Source organism: Tachyglossus aculeatus, chromosome 21, assembly GCF_015852505.1.
Source record: "Tachyglossus aculeatus isolate mTacAcu1 chromosome 21, mTacAcu1.pri, whole genome shotgun sequence".
Classification (NCBI taxonomy): Eukaryota; Metazoa; Chordata; class Mammalia; order Monotremata; family Tachyglossidae; genus Tachyglossus; species Tachyglossus aculeatus.
In genome coordinates, this window is record NC_052086.1 from 24,201,406 (window position 1) to 24,216,932 (window position 15,527).

General features: G+C 45.7%; 1 protein-coding gene across 1 annotated transcript in view; it reads left to right on the forward strand.

Moving 5' to 3' along the window:
• Positions 1-15,527, forward strand: part of CFAP251 (cilia and flagella associated protein 251) — a 71,364-nt gene that overhangs the window by 27,148 nt on the left and 28,689 nt on the right. The window contains exons 11-16 of the mRNA XM_038763613.1: positions 119-333; positions 1,447-1,641; positions 2,533-2,777; positions 2,879-3,030; positions 5,062-5,235; positions 8,079-8,263. Of these exons, the coding sequence (XP_038619541.1) occupies positions 119-333; positions 1,447-1,641; positions 2,533-2,777; positions 2,879-3,030; positions 5,062-5,235; positions 8,079-8,263 (1,166 nt within the window). The remainder of the gene's footprint in view (positions 1-118; positions 334-1,446; positions 1,642-2,532; positions 2,778-2,878; positions 3,031-5,061; positions 5,236-8,078; positions 8,264-15,527) is intronic.

The following is a 15,527-nucleotide window of genomic DNA, read 5'->3' on the forward strand; positions in this document are numbered from 1 at the left end:
AAATTTTTTGACTTTCTGTTGTAGCTTCTGTTTAGAAGTTGGAAACTTTAGCAGATCGATGACTTCTTTTTTGTGTACCACAGATTGTAACTGTGTAAACTTTCTCTTTTAAATGCAGACATTCAGCAAGACTGTGGGGAAAATTAGTCAGTCCATCTTTCATTTTAACCCATCACAACTGCTTTCTGCGACAATGGAAGGGAAGCTGGTTGTCTGGGATGCCATCTCTCCTCCAAGTCCTTCCTTGAAACCTGTAAAACTGCGTAATATCAAAGCTATTAAACTGATTCAGTTGCAGACAGATGGCATAACTGTGCTTACCAGTGTCGATGGGTAATGGACTAAGTACATTCCTGTTAATGATCGTAAAATGGGACATTTAAAAATCCCCGGGAGTGTGGCCGAAATGAAAAACAACTTTAAATATTTTTTCTCTGGCAGTACTTGCGTATGATTGCTTTGCATATGCAGTAAAAGTACGTTAGCTTTTATCATAGTGCAAATACAGGACAGAACGTCACCTAAATTTTATAAGAAGGAGATACAATCTGGTGATGAATGAATACCCTGTCCTTGGACTTTGGAATTGCTGCCCAATCTTCTCACTGCTACAGTGTCTGTGCCCCCAAAACTTAGATCAACGATGCACTTCTTAAAGAATTTTCAGAACTTCAAATAAAACCTACCAGCCAAAGGGCAAATTATTATTGGTAATGTTTATGGCTGTAATCTGCAGTGCTCAATCCTCCTTTGGGAATAATAAGACAGAGAAACCGTAGAGATTCAGTTTCTTATGTAATAGATTTTGAATTAAAATGGTACCAGATCATTTCCTAGGCTTCAAAGTAATGGCATCCTGAATGGTTTATAGAGCTTTGGGAGTTTTAACATGACAGTTTGGGATGAGGATTCCTTCAGGGTCTGATTTTTCTACCTGAGTTCTAACTTACATTTACCCAGATGAGGGCAGTGATGGATATGTGAGTCCTTTACATTACGTCACACAAAGCGTGCTTTTCTTTCCAGCATTGCTTGTGAGTTGTATTTCTCCGTGAGTATTCAGCCTGAACTTGGGAACTGATCGCCCCTTTCGATTAGAATTTTTCTACATGATGTGGTTTTTTTAATGAACCCAAAGATTAATTACAAAAACAAGTGGAAGAACTTCACCATTTGACATTTTTTGACCAAAGGAACTTTATCTGTTTATTTCCAGTAACGCTTACCTTTTTAAGCATTTGTTTTCTCCACGAGAAGTGTTTAAAGTGACTTATAAACTGGCACGTGTAATTTAAATATACTGACTAAATGACCGTACTTTCAGCCATATTAGTGGAGTGGTAAAAGCATAAATCATTCGTTGCTTCATTATATGTTATAGAATCTACCGGGGGATGGGAAGGGAAAATATTGTAGAATAATATACACTGCCATTCTTGCTTTCAGATATGTTGTAACGGGTGATATTAGTGGTCATATTAAATTCTATAATAGCCAGCTGCAACTTGTAAACTGGTACAGCCATTTGAAACTGAGTCCTATAAAGATGCTGTCTTTTTCGAAGACCCCTCCACTTCCTCCTACCGATAAATCCAACTACCCTACAGATTGTTCCCTTCATGGTAAACATTTCATCGTCAGGTAAGTTATTAATGAGACATACCTAATACCCTAGCATCATTAAAGTGTTCAGATCACTGTTGGCACACAAAGTAAATCCATTTGGGAACTCTGTTCTTTTCATGATTTCACATCTGCATCATGTTTCTTGGATTGTAAAATATTGGCGGCATTGTTTCCTATGCAAATAGTGTGCACATCTCTTTCCAATTTTTAAAGGACTCCCAATTGGCTGATAACTGTTATATAATTGCTTTAAAAAAATCAAACTTTATTTGGCAGTATGCATCGTTGGTTTTACTAGATTCATAAAGATATTGGGATGTTGGAGCTCCTTCTTGTGAGGAACAAATCTCCTTTCTTTGTCTCCCATTAGTCTGTTTTTCTCTTTTCCTCCCTTAAATTCTTCTATCTTTTTGGAAGCCTTAGATAGGGTCCAGTGTTTCCCATGCAATTCAAGGATCCACCATCCTGCAAATTGGAAGCTCCCCACAGCCATTGCATTTAAAGACATTTCACAATTAATAGACACAAATTTTCAAGACCAAGTTGCCATTGAGCCTGCTTAACTGCCCCTACAGTATTTGCAGGCACATCTGCTTACGTGCACAAAACTTCACATTTGCATACACAAATGGAATTTTGCACGCGCAGATTAGTTAATTGCTCGCCGGACTGTCCAACTGCATACCAAGTGGCTTGATTTGCATGTAGAAATGCGGACTGCTCCTCTTGCAAACGGATCCTGGAGTGGGTATTGGGGCTGTAAAAATGTGTTTTTAGGAATGCGAGGTTAATAATGTCAGTAAATTGCAGGTGACAGAGTAGTCTCATATGCGGTTAGAAATGGAGTAGCAGGTAAGCCCCGCTTTCCGCAAATGCTGACACTGTTCTGTGTCTCTTGACAAACAGAAATTTTATCATTGCCACATCTGATGCCAAAGTGCTCCATTTGACAACAGACGGGACCAAGCTTGAGAAGTTGCTCTTGGAACCCAATGATGCCATTTATGCCATCACGTGCCACCCGTATCAGCCCCTCATTGCTATCGGGAGCCTCTGTGGGCTGCTCAAAGTGTGGAACTACAGGGAGAGAAAGTACCTTGTCAGCAGGATCTTTGAGAAGGGTATTCGGTCCCTGGCGTACAATTCTGAAGGTATTTCCACTTCAGGATTCAGACCACGAGAGGTTTCAAATGTGAAACGGCATTGGAGAAAGGGCCTGATAAGTCACTGTTCTCTGGCCTCTTTTTTCTAGGGGCCCTAATAGGGGCTGGATTCATCGATGGGACTGTTTACATTCTTGACGCGCTGTCATTAGAAAATGAAATTCCCGAGCCTTTCAGATATTCTCAAAGCGCTGTGACCCTTGCCAGCTTTTCCCATGACTCTCAGTATTTTGCAACGGCTGTAAGTTTTTTTGCTAAGGAGAACCCCAGGGAAATTTTGACAATTCATTTCAAATTGACATGAGTGAAGTTAGGGAGGAGAGCAATCTGGAATGAACAAAGCTAAGATCCAGACGCTAACGATCCCAAGTTCTGGTCCTGACTCACTCTGTTTTCCTGCAAATGATGTGATTCATTCATTCATTCAATCGTATTTATTGAGCGCTTACTATGTGCAGAGCACTGTACTAAGTTGGTAACATATAGAGACGGTCCCTACCCAACAGCGGGCTCACAGTCTAGAAGGGGGAGACAGACAACAAAACAACAATGTTAACAAAATAAAATAAATAGAATAGTAAATATGTACAAGTAAAATAGAGTAATAAATCTGTACAAACATATATACAGGTGCTGTGGGGAGGGGAAGGAGGTAGGGCGGGGGGGATGGGGAGGGGGAGAAGGACAAGAGGAAGGAGGGGGCTCAGTCTGGGAAGGCCTCCTGGAGGAGGTGAGCTCTCAGTAGGGCTTTGAAGGGAGGAAGAGAGCTAGCTTGGTGGATGTGTGGAGGGAGGACATTCCAGGCCAGGGGGAGGACGTGGGCTGAGGGTCGACGGCGGGACAGGCGAGAATGAGGCACAGTGAGGAGGTTAGCGGCAGAGGAGCAGGGGGGTGCGGGCTGGGCTGGAGAAGGAGAGAAGGGAGGTGAGGTAGGAGGGGGCGAGGGGATGGACAGCCTTGAAGCTGAGAGTGAGGAGTTTTTGCCTGATGCGTAGGTTGATTGGTAGCCACTAGAGATTTTTGAGGAGGGGGAGTAACATGGCCAGAGCGTTTCTGCACAAAGATGATCCGGGCAGCAGCGTGAAGTATAGATTGAAGTGGGGAGAGACAGGAGGATGGGAGATCAGAGAGGAGGCTGATGCAGTAATCCAGTCGGGATAGGATGAGAGATTGAACCAGCAGGGTAGCGGTTTGGATGGAGAGGAAAGGGCGGATCTTGGTGATGTTGCAGAGTTGAGACCAGCAGGTTTTGGTGATGGATTGGATGTGAAGGGTGAACGAGAGCAGAGTCGAGGATGACACCAAGGTTGTGGGCTTGTGAGACGGAAAGGATGGTAGTGCCGTCAACAGTGATGGGAAAGTCAGCGAGAGGGCAGTGTTTGGGAGGGAAAATAAGGAGTTCAGTCTTGGACATATTGAGTTTTAGATGGCGGGCAGACGGCAGGCGGCCAGATGGAGATGTCTTGAAGGCAGGAGGAGACACGAGCCTGAAGGGAGGGAGAGAGAGCAGGGGCAGAGATGTAGATTTGGGTGTCATCAGCGTAGAGATGATAGTTGAAGCCGTGGGAGCGAATGAGTTCACCAAGGGAGTGAGTGTAGATAGAGAACAGAAGGGGACCAAGAACTGACCCTTGAGGAACCCCTACAGTAAGGGGCTGGGATGGGGAGAAGGGGCCCGCAAAGGAGACTGAGAATGAACGGCCAGAGAGATGAGGAGAACCAGGAGAGGACGGAGCCTGTGAAGCCAAGGTTGGATAGCGTGTTGAGGAGAAGGGGGTGGTCCACAGTGTCGAAGGCAGCTGAGAGGTCGAGGAGGATTAGGATAGAGTAGGAGCCGTTGGATTTGGCAAGCAGGAGATCATTGGTGACCTTTGAGAGGGCAGTTTCCGTGGAATGTAGGGGATGGAAGCCAGACTGGAGGGGGTCGAGGAGAGAGTTGGCGTTGAGGAATTCGAGGCAGCGGGTGTAGATGACCCATTCAAGGAGTTTGGAAAGGAATGGTAGGAGGGAGATAGGGCGATAACTAGATCTTTCCTAGCCTGTTTTCCCATCTGGGGAATGGACTTTAGGCCTCAGGCTGACTTTGGAGAGGATTGAGGAGGGTTAGGGGATAATTTTGGTGAAACATTTTAAAAAGAATACCACCAAGAGACCTGAGGAGTAGAATTGTTGTCCAGATGAGGCTAAGAGATAGCGGCGGGTGTGCACATTAGAACAGAGACAGAAATCCTCTGCTCATTGAAATGACTTAAATTCTGTGTTTCCTTTTCAGGATGCAAGCTTCTCTGTGGCCATTTACAAGCTGATGGTCAGGAGTGGACAAAGGGTCTGGGAATATTTAGCAAGACTTCGCTCTCACCACAAGACCATCCAAACTCTATTGTTTGGCGTAAAGCTGGACAGCAACGAACCCAGGCTGTTAAGTCTCGGAAATGACAGGATGTTGGTAAATTACTTTCTGTTTACATTCCACTTTGAGCATACCATTTAACCCTCTCTAGCTAATTTTGCCCATAAAATGGGTTTGCCTTTGAGCTATGCCTGTCGGACAAGGGAGAGGAGGGAGATCGGGCCTCTGTTCAAGAAGAGTGATGGGGAGAGGTCAGTGGAAAGAAACACAGGACTGAGTTCCATTCCTCTTATAATGACAATAATTAGGGTATTTGTTAAGTGCTTACTATGTGCCAAGCAATGTTCTAAGCGCTGGGGTAGATACAAGGTAATCAGGTTGTCCCACGTGGGGCTCACAGTCTTAGTCCTCATTTTACAGATGAGGTAACTGAGGCACAGAGAAGTTAAGTGACTTGCCCAAAGTCACACAGCTGATGTGGCAGAGCCGGGATTAGAACCCATGACTCCCAAGCCTGTGCTTCTTCCATTAAACCACTCTTCAAAGAGCCCCTTCCTCAGTTTGCAAGAAGCTTTGCAACAAATCCCTTGTCTTCTACCACAGAACAAGTAAATTAACCTATTTTAAGAGAGGTCAGGAATGACTGATCAGCCCTGGTTCTACCTACTTCCTAAGACTGTGATAAGAAATAAATGAATGATCAATCAATCAATCAATGGTATTTATTCAGTATTTATTCATTCACTCAATCGTATTTATTGAGCGCTTACTGTGTGCAGATCACTGTGCCAAGCGCTTGGTAAGTACAAATCAGCAACATAGAGAGACGGTCCCTACCCAACAACGGGCTCACAGTCTAGAAGGGGGAGACAGACAACAAAAGAAAACAAGTAGATAGGTGTCAATACCATCAGAATAAATAGAATTATAGCTATATACACATCATTAATAAAATAGAGTAATAAATATGTACAAATACACACAAGTGCTGTGGGAAGGTGGAGGGGGGGCGATGAGGAAGGGAGGAAGAGGAGAAGGAGAGGAAAACGGGGGGGCTCAGTCTGGGAAGGCCTCCTGGAGGTGGTGAGCTCTTCGTAGGGCTTTGAAGGGAGGAAGAGAGCTAGTTTGGTGGATGTGTGGAGGGAGGGCATTCCGGGCCAGGGGGAGGACGTGGGGCGGGGGTCGACGGTGGCACGGGTGAGAACGAGGCAAGGTGAGGAGGTTAGCGGCAGAGGAGCAGAGGGTGCGGGCTGGGCTGGAGAAGGAGAGAAGGGAGGTGAGGTTGGAGGGGGGTGAGGTGATGGACAGCCTTGAAACTGAGAGTGAGGAGTTTTTGCTTTATTCGAAGGTTGATAGGCAACCACTGGAGATTTTTGAGGAGGGGAGTGACATGCCCAGAGCATTTCTGTACAGAGATAATCCAGGCAGCAGAGTGAATTATAGACTGAAGCAGGGAGAGACAGGAGGACAGGAGATCAGAGAGGAGGCTAATGCAGTAATCCAGTCGGGATAGGATGAGAGATTGAACTAGCAAGGTAGTGGTTTGGATGGAGAGGAGAGGGAAGATCTTGGTGATGTTCTGGAGGTGAGACTGGTAGGTTTTGATGATGGATTGGATGTGTGGGGTGAATGAGAGAGCAGAGTCAAGGATGACACCAAGGTTGCAGGCTTGTGAGACGGGAAGGATGGTAGTGCCATCTACAGTGACAGGAAAGTCAGGGAGAGGGCAGGGTTTGGGAGGGACGGTAAGGAGCTCAGTCTTGGACATGTTGAGTTTTAGATGGCGGGCAGACATCCAGGTGGAGATGTCCGGAAGGCAGGAGGAGTTACAATCCTGGAGGGAGGGAGAGAAGACAGGGGTAGAGATGTAGATTTGAGTGTCATCAGCGTAGAGATGATAATTGAAGCCGTATGAGCGAATGGGTTCACCAAGGGAGTGAGTATAGATGGAGAACAGAAGGGGACCAAGAACTGACCTTTGAGGAACCTCTACAGTAAGGGGATGGGAGGGGAGAAGGAGCCCCTGAAGGGGACTGAGAATGAAATGCAGGACACCGTACTAAGCACGTGGGAGAGTATGGTTGCAGTGTGGCCTAGTGGAAAGAGCACAGGCCTGGGAGTCAGAAGACCTGGGTTCTAATCCTGGCTCTGCCACTTATCTGCCCTGTGACCTTGGACAAGTCACTTAACTTCCCTTTGCCTCAGTTATGTCTTCTGTGAAATGGGGAATAAGACTGTGAGCCCCATGTGGGACGTGAACTGAGTCCAACCTGATTAGCTTGCATTTACCCCAGCCCTTAGCACAGTGCTTGGCACATAGTAAGTGCTTAACAACTACCGTAAGAAAGCAATAGAGTTGGTAGACACGGATCCCTGCCCTCGAGGAGATTGCAACCTAGTGAGAGACGGTAAAATATTATTCACAGCTAGGTGAATAATAATGATTATGGTATTTGTTGAGCACTTACTATGTGCCAGGCACTGTACCAAGTGCTGGGGTGGTTAGAAGCAAATTGAGTTGGACACAGTCTCAATCCCCATTTTACAGATGAGGTAACTGAGGCACAGAGAAGTGAATTGACTTTCCCAAGCTCACACAGCAGACAAGGATTAGAACCCACGACCTCTGACTCCCAGCCCCAAGCTCTATCCACTACACCATGCCGCTTCTCTGTGAAGCCACAGAGGGTAAGGAAAGATAAACAGGACTGCTCTTATGAGGGTTGAGTATCTAAGTGCTTAGGAAATAGTCAAATGCAGGGGTAATACAGAAGGGAGGGAGAAGAGCGTAATGATGGTATAAGATGTGACCTTGATCTGCCAGCCATAAAGATGCACCAAGTCCTATTGTTTTAATCCCCAGCCTTTTCTCTGGGACTGGTTTGTGACACCTCCATCTCTCTCTCTCTCTCTCTTTTTTTTTTTTTTAAATTTTTTAGGTTGAGTACGACCTCTCCCGCAGTACTAAGGACTGCCTGGAAGTACTAAGCATGGATCGCACTGATCAGGGGGCCCTCCCCAAATACATGGTCTGGTACCCACCTCTCACCAAAGAATCATTCTTTCTCATTTGCAACAGTGTGAACAAGCTGAAACTCTTTAATTCCACCACTAAAATGTGCAGGTAATAAAGACAGTTCCCCAGAGACTTTTTTTTTTTGTTTATCATTCCTAAATGATGATGATGGCATTTGTTAGGCGCTTACTATGTGTGAAGTACTGTTCTAAGCCCTGGGGGACAATACAGGGTTATCAGGTTGTCCCACGTGGGGCTTACAGTCTTCATGATGACTTCCAACTTCCAGGTGGTCCTAACTATTTTTTTTTATGGTATTTAAGTGCACTGTACTAAATAATAATAATAATAACGATGGCATTTATTAAGCGCTTACTACGTGCAAAGCACTGTTCTAAGCACTGGGGAGGTTACAAAGTGATGAAGTTGTCCCCTGGGGGCTCACAGTCTTAATCCCCATTTTACAGATGAGGTCACTGAGGGACAGAGAAGTAAAGTGAGTTGCCCAAGGTCACCCAGCAGAAGCACAGAAGCAGCATGGCATAGTGGAAAGAGCACAGGTTTGGGAGTCAGAGGTCATGGGTTCTAATCCCGGCTCTGCCACTGATCAGCTGGGTGACTTTGAGCAAGTCACTTGCCTTCTCTGTACCTGTTACCTCATCTGTAAAATGGGGATTAAGACTGTGAGCCCCACATGGGACAACCTGATTACCTTGTATCTCCCCCAGCGCTTAGAACAATGCTCGGCACATAGTAAGCGCTTAACAAATGCCATCATTATTGTTATTCTTATGTGGCGGAGCTTAGTAATAATAATAATAATAATGTTGGTATTTGTTAAGCGCTTACTATGTGCAAAGCACTGTTCTAAGCGGTGGGGTAGATACAAGGTAATCAGGTTATCCCACGTGGGGCTCACATCTTCATCCCCATTAGTACAGTGCTTTGCACACAGTAAGCGCTCAGTAAATACAATTGAATGAATTAGAACCCAGGTCCTTCTGACCCCTAGGCCCATGCTCTTTCCACTAGGCCACGCTGCTTCTCCAAAACTCATTTTTATCAGGTTAGAGAATTCTGCCAGCTTTGACTATCCTGCTGTTGGAAAGGGAACAGATTAGTCACTTTCATGATATTTGGTGCTATTTGGTAAAATTTGTAGTCCGTAACTGGGGCAATAGGCTGTACTAAGGACAGAAGGAGAATAAGATGAGTTCCTACTCTTGAGAGGTTTACAATTTTAGAAGCAATAACAGTGCAACCCAAAATATGTGTACATTCAGCTGTCAGGCATATATTTATATAAAAGTGCTGGAAAGGCTGTGGTGGATGATGAGGCCAGGGGAGCAAGAGAAGTCTTTTTCTGTAGGAGATGGGTTTTGAAAAAGCGCCGCCATTTGTCCTCTGTGTGACCTTAGACAAGTCATTTCACTTCTCTCTGCCTCAGTTGCCTCATCTGTAAAATGGGGATTAAATACCTGTTCTCTCTTCTGCTTAGACTGTAAACTCCATGTGGGACATGGACTATATCCAAAATGATTATTTTGACTCTACCCCAGCGCTTAATGCAGTGCCTGGCATATAGTAAGTGCTTAACAAATGCTATTAAAAAAAGATGGGAGTAGAAGTTTTGTGAGCAGATGAGCTTCCTGAGGGAATGAGTATATATGGAAAAGACCTAGGGAATCCCTTATTGACACCCATGCCCATCACCCCCGCCAGCTCTTCCGTACATTCAACTCCCTTCTCAGGCCCCCGGTTCCTCCCCCTCCTCCTTCCCTCACCCCCAACGATCTGGCCTCCTACTTCATTAACAAAATTAAATCCATCAGGTCCGACCTCCCCAAAGTCTCTTCCCCCCTTTCTCCAACCCCCCCGGCTCTCAACATTCTCTGCTACTCTCCCATCCTTCCCAGTGGTATCCTCAGAGGAACTCTCCTCCCTCCTCTCAAGTGCTACTCCGGCCACCTGTGCTTCTGACCCCATTCCCTCTCATCTTATGAAATCTCTCGCTCCATCCCTTCTCCCCTCCTTAACTTCCATCTTCAACCGCTCACTCTCCACTGGTTCCTTCCCCTCTGCCTTCAAACATGCCCATGTCTCTCCCATCCTAAAAAAACCCTCTCTTGACCCCACCTCACCTTCTAGTTATCGTCCCATATCCCTCCTACCATTCCTTTCCAAACTCCTTGAACGAGTTGTCTACACGCGCTGCCTAGAATTCCTCAACAACAACTCTCTCCTCGACCCCCTCCAGTCTGGCTTCCGTCCCCTTCATTCCACGGAAACTGCGCTCTCAAAGGTCACCAATGACCTCCTGCTTGCCAAATCCAACGGCTCATACTCTGTCCTAATCCTCCTCGACCTCTCAGCTGCCTTTGACACTGTGGACCACCCCCTTCTCCTCAACACGTTATCTGACCTTGGCTTCACAGACTCCGTCCTCTCCTGGTTCTCCTCTTATCTCTCCGGTCGTTCTTTCTCAGTCTCTTTTGCAGGCTCCTCCTCCCCCTCCCATCCTCTTACTGTGGGAGTTCCCCAAGGTTCAGTGCTTGGTCCCCTTCTGTTCTCAATCTACACTCACTCCCTTGGTGACCTCATTCGCTCCCACGGCTTCAACTATCACCTCTACGCTGATGACACCCAGATCTACATCTCTGCCCCTGCTCTCTCCCCCTCCCTCCAGGCTCGCATCTCCTCCTGCCTTCAGGACATCTCCATCTGGATGTCCGCCCGCCACCTAAAGCTCAACATGTCGAAGACTGAGCTCCTTGTCTTCCCTCCCAAACCTTGTCCTCTCCCTGACTTTCCCATCTCTGTTGACGGCACTACCATCCTTCCCGTCTCACAAGCCCGCAACCTTGGTGTCATCCTCGACTCCGCTCTCTCATTCACGCCTCACATCCAAGCCGTCACCAAAACCTGCCGGTCTCAGCTCCGCAACATTGCCAAGATCCGCCCTTTCCTCTCCATCCAAACCGCTACCCTGCTAATTCAAGCTCTCATCCTATCCCGTCTGGACTACTGCACTAGCCTTCTCTCTGATCTCCCATCCTCGTGTCTCTCTCCACTTCAATCCATACTTCATGCTGCTGCCCGGATTATCTTTGTCCAGAAACGCTCTGGACATATCACTCCCCTCCTCAAAAACCTCCAATGGCTACCGATCAATCTGCGCATCAGGCAGAAACTCCTCACCCTGGGCTTCAAGGCTCTCCATCACCTCGCCCCCTCCTACCTCACCTCCCTTCTCTCCTTCTACTGCCCAGCCCGCACCCTCCGCTCCTCCACCACTAATCTCCTCACTGTACCTCGCTCTCGCCTGTCCCGCCATCGACCCCCGGCCCACGTCATCCCCCGGGCCTGGAATGCCCTCCCTCTGCCCATCCGCCAAGCTAGCTCTCTTCCTCCCTTCAAGGCCCTGCTGAGAGCTCACCTCCTCCAGGAGGCCTTCCCAGATTGAGCCCCTTCTTTCCTCTCCCCCTCGTCCCCCGCTCCCTCCCCCCCGCCTTACCGCCTTCCCCTCCCCACAGCACCTGTATATATGTATATATGGTTGTACATATTTATTACTCTGTTTATTTATTTATTTATTTATTTTACTTGTACATTTCTATCCTACTTATTTTATTTTGTTGGTATGTTTGGTTCTGTTCTCTGTCTCCCCCTTTTAGACTGTGAGCCCACTATCGGGTAGGGACTGTCTCTATGTGATGCCAATTTGTACTTCCCAAGCGCTTAGTACAGTGCTCTGCACATAGTAAGCGCTCAATAAATACGATTGATTGATTGATTGATTGATCTGAACTGAGTCTGGAAAGATGCCCAAGGTAAAGGGGTGAAAGAGGAAGACAATCTAGCAAAGGATTTGAGAAATAGTGAAATGGTAGGAGGAGCAATAGGGTAATATTGTAGTTTGAAACTTAAGCCAGAAAGAGTTTTGAGGAGTGTGAAGTCAACAGTGTTGAAGGCCGTGGAAAGATCAAGAAGGATTAAAAAGAAGTAGTCCTTGGATTTAGCCAGAAGATAGCCATTGTTTAGAACATATTATATGTTGCCAAATTGTACTTCCCAAGCACTTAGTACAGTGCTCTGCACACAGTAAGCACTCAATAAATACGATTGATGATGATGATGATTTACTGATTGTAGTGCATGAATTTTTAAAGAATATATAGTACCGTTTGGGGAGATAATTATTAGGTTTTATTCTTTTTCCAAGTAAATTTCCAGGTAAAACTTAGGTATAATTTCAGGAATTTCAAAAGTTTCAAAAATTTGGGGAGTTAATTGTATAACTTAAATCAATCACATTTGCATGGCAAGTGTTTTTTTTTTTTTTTGAAGCTATTACTCTTCCTTGGCACTTGCAAACAGTGCAAATGGCTAAACAGTCAATCAGTTGCATTTACTAGGTGCTTATAGTGTGTACTAAGCACTTGGGAAAGTGCAAGCCAATAGAGTTGGTAGTCCCATTCCTGCCCACAAGGAGCTTCCAGTCTAGAGGGAAGGCAGAGATTAAAATAAATTACAGATAGGGGAAGCGGCAGAGTGTAAGGATGTACACAAATGCCGTGGGACTGAGGGTGGGTGAATATCAAGTTCTTAAAGGGTACAGATCGAAGTGCATAGGCGATGCAGAAGGAAGAAGGAGAAGGGGAAATGAGGGAGATGTGAGGCATTGAAGGGAGAGTGGCACTCAGTCATTTATGAAGGTTGGAGGGAGTTCTAAGATAGAGGGTGGATATGAGGAACAGATCTGTGGCAGGATAGGGGAGATACGGGCTCAGAGAGTAGGTTGGCATTGGATGAACAAACATTCATAGAGCCATGTTAAGGCAATCTTGTTCAAGTACGTCATTGGACATGAGCACCAATCCGTAACTTAACAGTCAAATCTCAGTTCTGAGGTGGAATGAGAAGAATAATGTCACACAAGAGCCAGGCAAAAACGGAAAAGGGGGCCTGTTATCGAAGCAAACTCCAAGCTTTTTACAGAGTGGGAGGACTGGAAATCCCCCCAGATGTACCTTGAAGTACCAGATTTTCTAGATTTCACATTCTAAAGATAATGACAATTTATCACAAAAGTGCATTCAATTGATTTTAAACAGCTATGGAAGAATTAAGAGGGATTCATCAATCGACGTAAATGAACTTTGACAAGGAAAATGTTAAAGCCCAATGATTTAGAATATAGTAATATTCTTTGGTTCTTTGGGGATTTTAACCTTAATTTATAAAAACCAATTTGGGTGGTTAAAAATTGGATTAAATGGGACAATGATCTTTCTCCATTCATGCGCACACACACGCTCGCGCGCACGCCCCCCTCTCTCCCCTCCCACACACATCCTCACCAAAACCATACCCAAACTCAATGGTATCACTTTGGCCTTAAAAAGTTAATAAGTCAAAATGGAGAACATTATACTGCCTTCTTCCTGTTAGGTTAGGATGGTGATGTCTAAATGACCACTCCCTCCTGTTTTGATTTAATTACCCCATGGAGCCTTCAGAGTTCAATCTCAGCTGGTGGTAATGTGGAGCTGTTGCACACTCACCCCTAAATATTTGCATAGCTGTGGTCAGTGTATCGTGCTACTGTCTTCCACGGATCCTGGGCCTCATATAGTCGGCGCTTACTGTGCCGTCCCTGAAGCTCCGAACATGGAATAGCATGTTCTGAAGAGATCCATTTGCCTTCTCTTCCCCAGCGGAGAGCAGCAGCCAGTGGGTTTGGCAGCCAGATGTGAGAGGGAAGAGAGCAAAGGATCCATGGGGATGAGAATGGAAGAAAAGGAATAAACAGGAAGTGAGGATGATGGAAAGAACCACCCATTCACAGAGAGAAGAGTCAGAATCTGGCAGGGGTCTGTTTACAATTCCCAGCCCAGGGTCAACTGGATTTGCCTTCCCATGGTGAGGAGGCTTTCTGCTCTATTGGATACCAGGATCATTTTCTAAAGGTTTAGAGAACAAAACAAAAACTGGAGAGCAAAGGGAAAAGGGAGCTGGGAAATGCCTCCCTCAGAGAAGCTGGAGGGAAGAGGGCAAAAGGAAATAATCCAGAAACCCTTTTTTTCCCCCTTGCCATTTAAAGCCTTGGGAAAGAAAAGATTGAAAAAAGCATTTATGAGGAAAATTCTACATATTTTCAAATATTTTAGAAACTTTGTAGGGTACCTTATTCATAATTATTCTACATATGTATTTACTTTTATATCTGATGTAGTGTATGATGTATCTTGGCCTCTTGGGAGACACAACACAAAATAGCTTAACCTATGGGAAAGGGCTGATACTTGGCAGTTTACTGTTGTCATCCGTATGTGTCGCTTTCTGACTGCTGTTTAAGGTTCAAATTTCCCCAAATCCCAACCCGACAGCTCCCTCCAGCCTATCTGGAGGAAGGCTAGACCTCGCGACCGCTGTTAAGTCCTGAAGAGCTTTCCCCACAAGTGCTTGCTCATTGAAGCACTTCCGCCAAGCTAGCTCTCTTCCTCCCTTCAAGGCCCTACTGAGAGCTCACCTCCTCCAGGAGGCCTTCCCACACTGAGCCCCTTCCTTCCTCCTTCCTCTCCCCCTCGTCCCCCTCTCCATCCCCACCATCTTACCTCCTTCCCTTCCCCATAGCACCTGTACATATGTATATATGTTTGTACATATTTATTACTGTATTTATTTATTTATTTATTTATTTTACTTGTACATATCTATTCTATTTATTTTATTTTGTTAGTATGTTTGGTTTTGTCTCCCCCTTTTAGACTGTGAGCCCACTGTTGGGTAGGGACTGTCTCTATATGTTGCCAATTTGTACTTCCCAAGTGCTTAGTACAGTGCTCTGCACACAGTAAGCGCTCAATAAATACGATTGATGATGATGATGATGCAGTTGAACCAGGCTTTCTCCTGTTAAAGGAATCAGTCACATTTATTGAGCGCTTACTTTGTGCACAACACTGTACTAACCCCTTGGGAGAGTACAATATGCATGGCCTGGTGGATAGAGCTTGGCCTGGGAGCCAGAAGGACCTGGGTTCTAGTCCCAGCTCTTCCACTGTCTGCTGTGTGACCTTGGGAAAGTCACTTCACTTTTCTGGGCCTCAGTTACCTCATCTATAAAATGGAGATCAAGGCTGCAAGCTCCATGTGGGACAGGGACCGTGCCCAACCCGATTTGCTTGTATCCCCTCAGTGCTTAGTACAGTGCCTGGAACAAAGTAAGAACGTAAATACAGCAATTATTATTATTAATGTTATTATTATAACTGAGTTAGTAGACAAGTTCCCTGCTCACTAGAGGGGGATAGCCAGTAGTGGTGGATTGAGTGTACTAATAAGTAAATAGGGGAGCCAGGTGATGTGA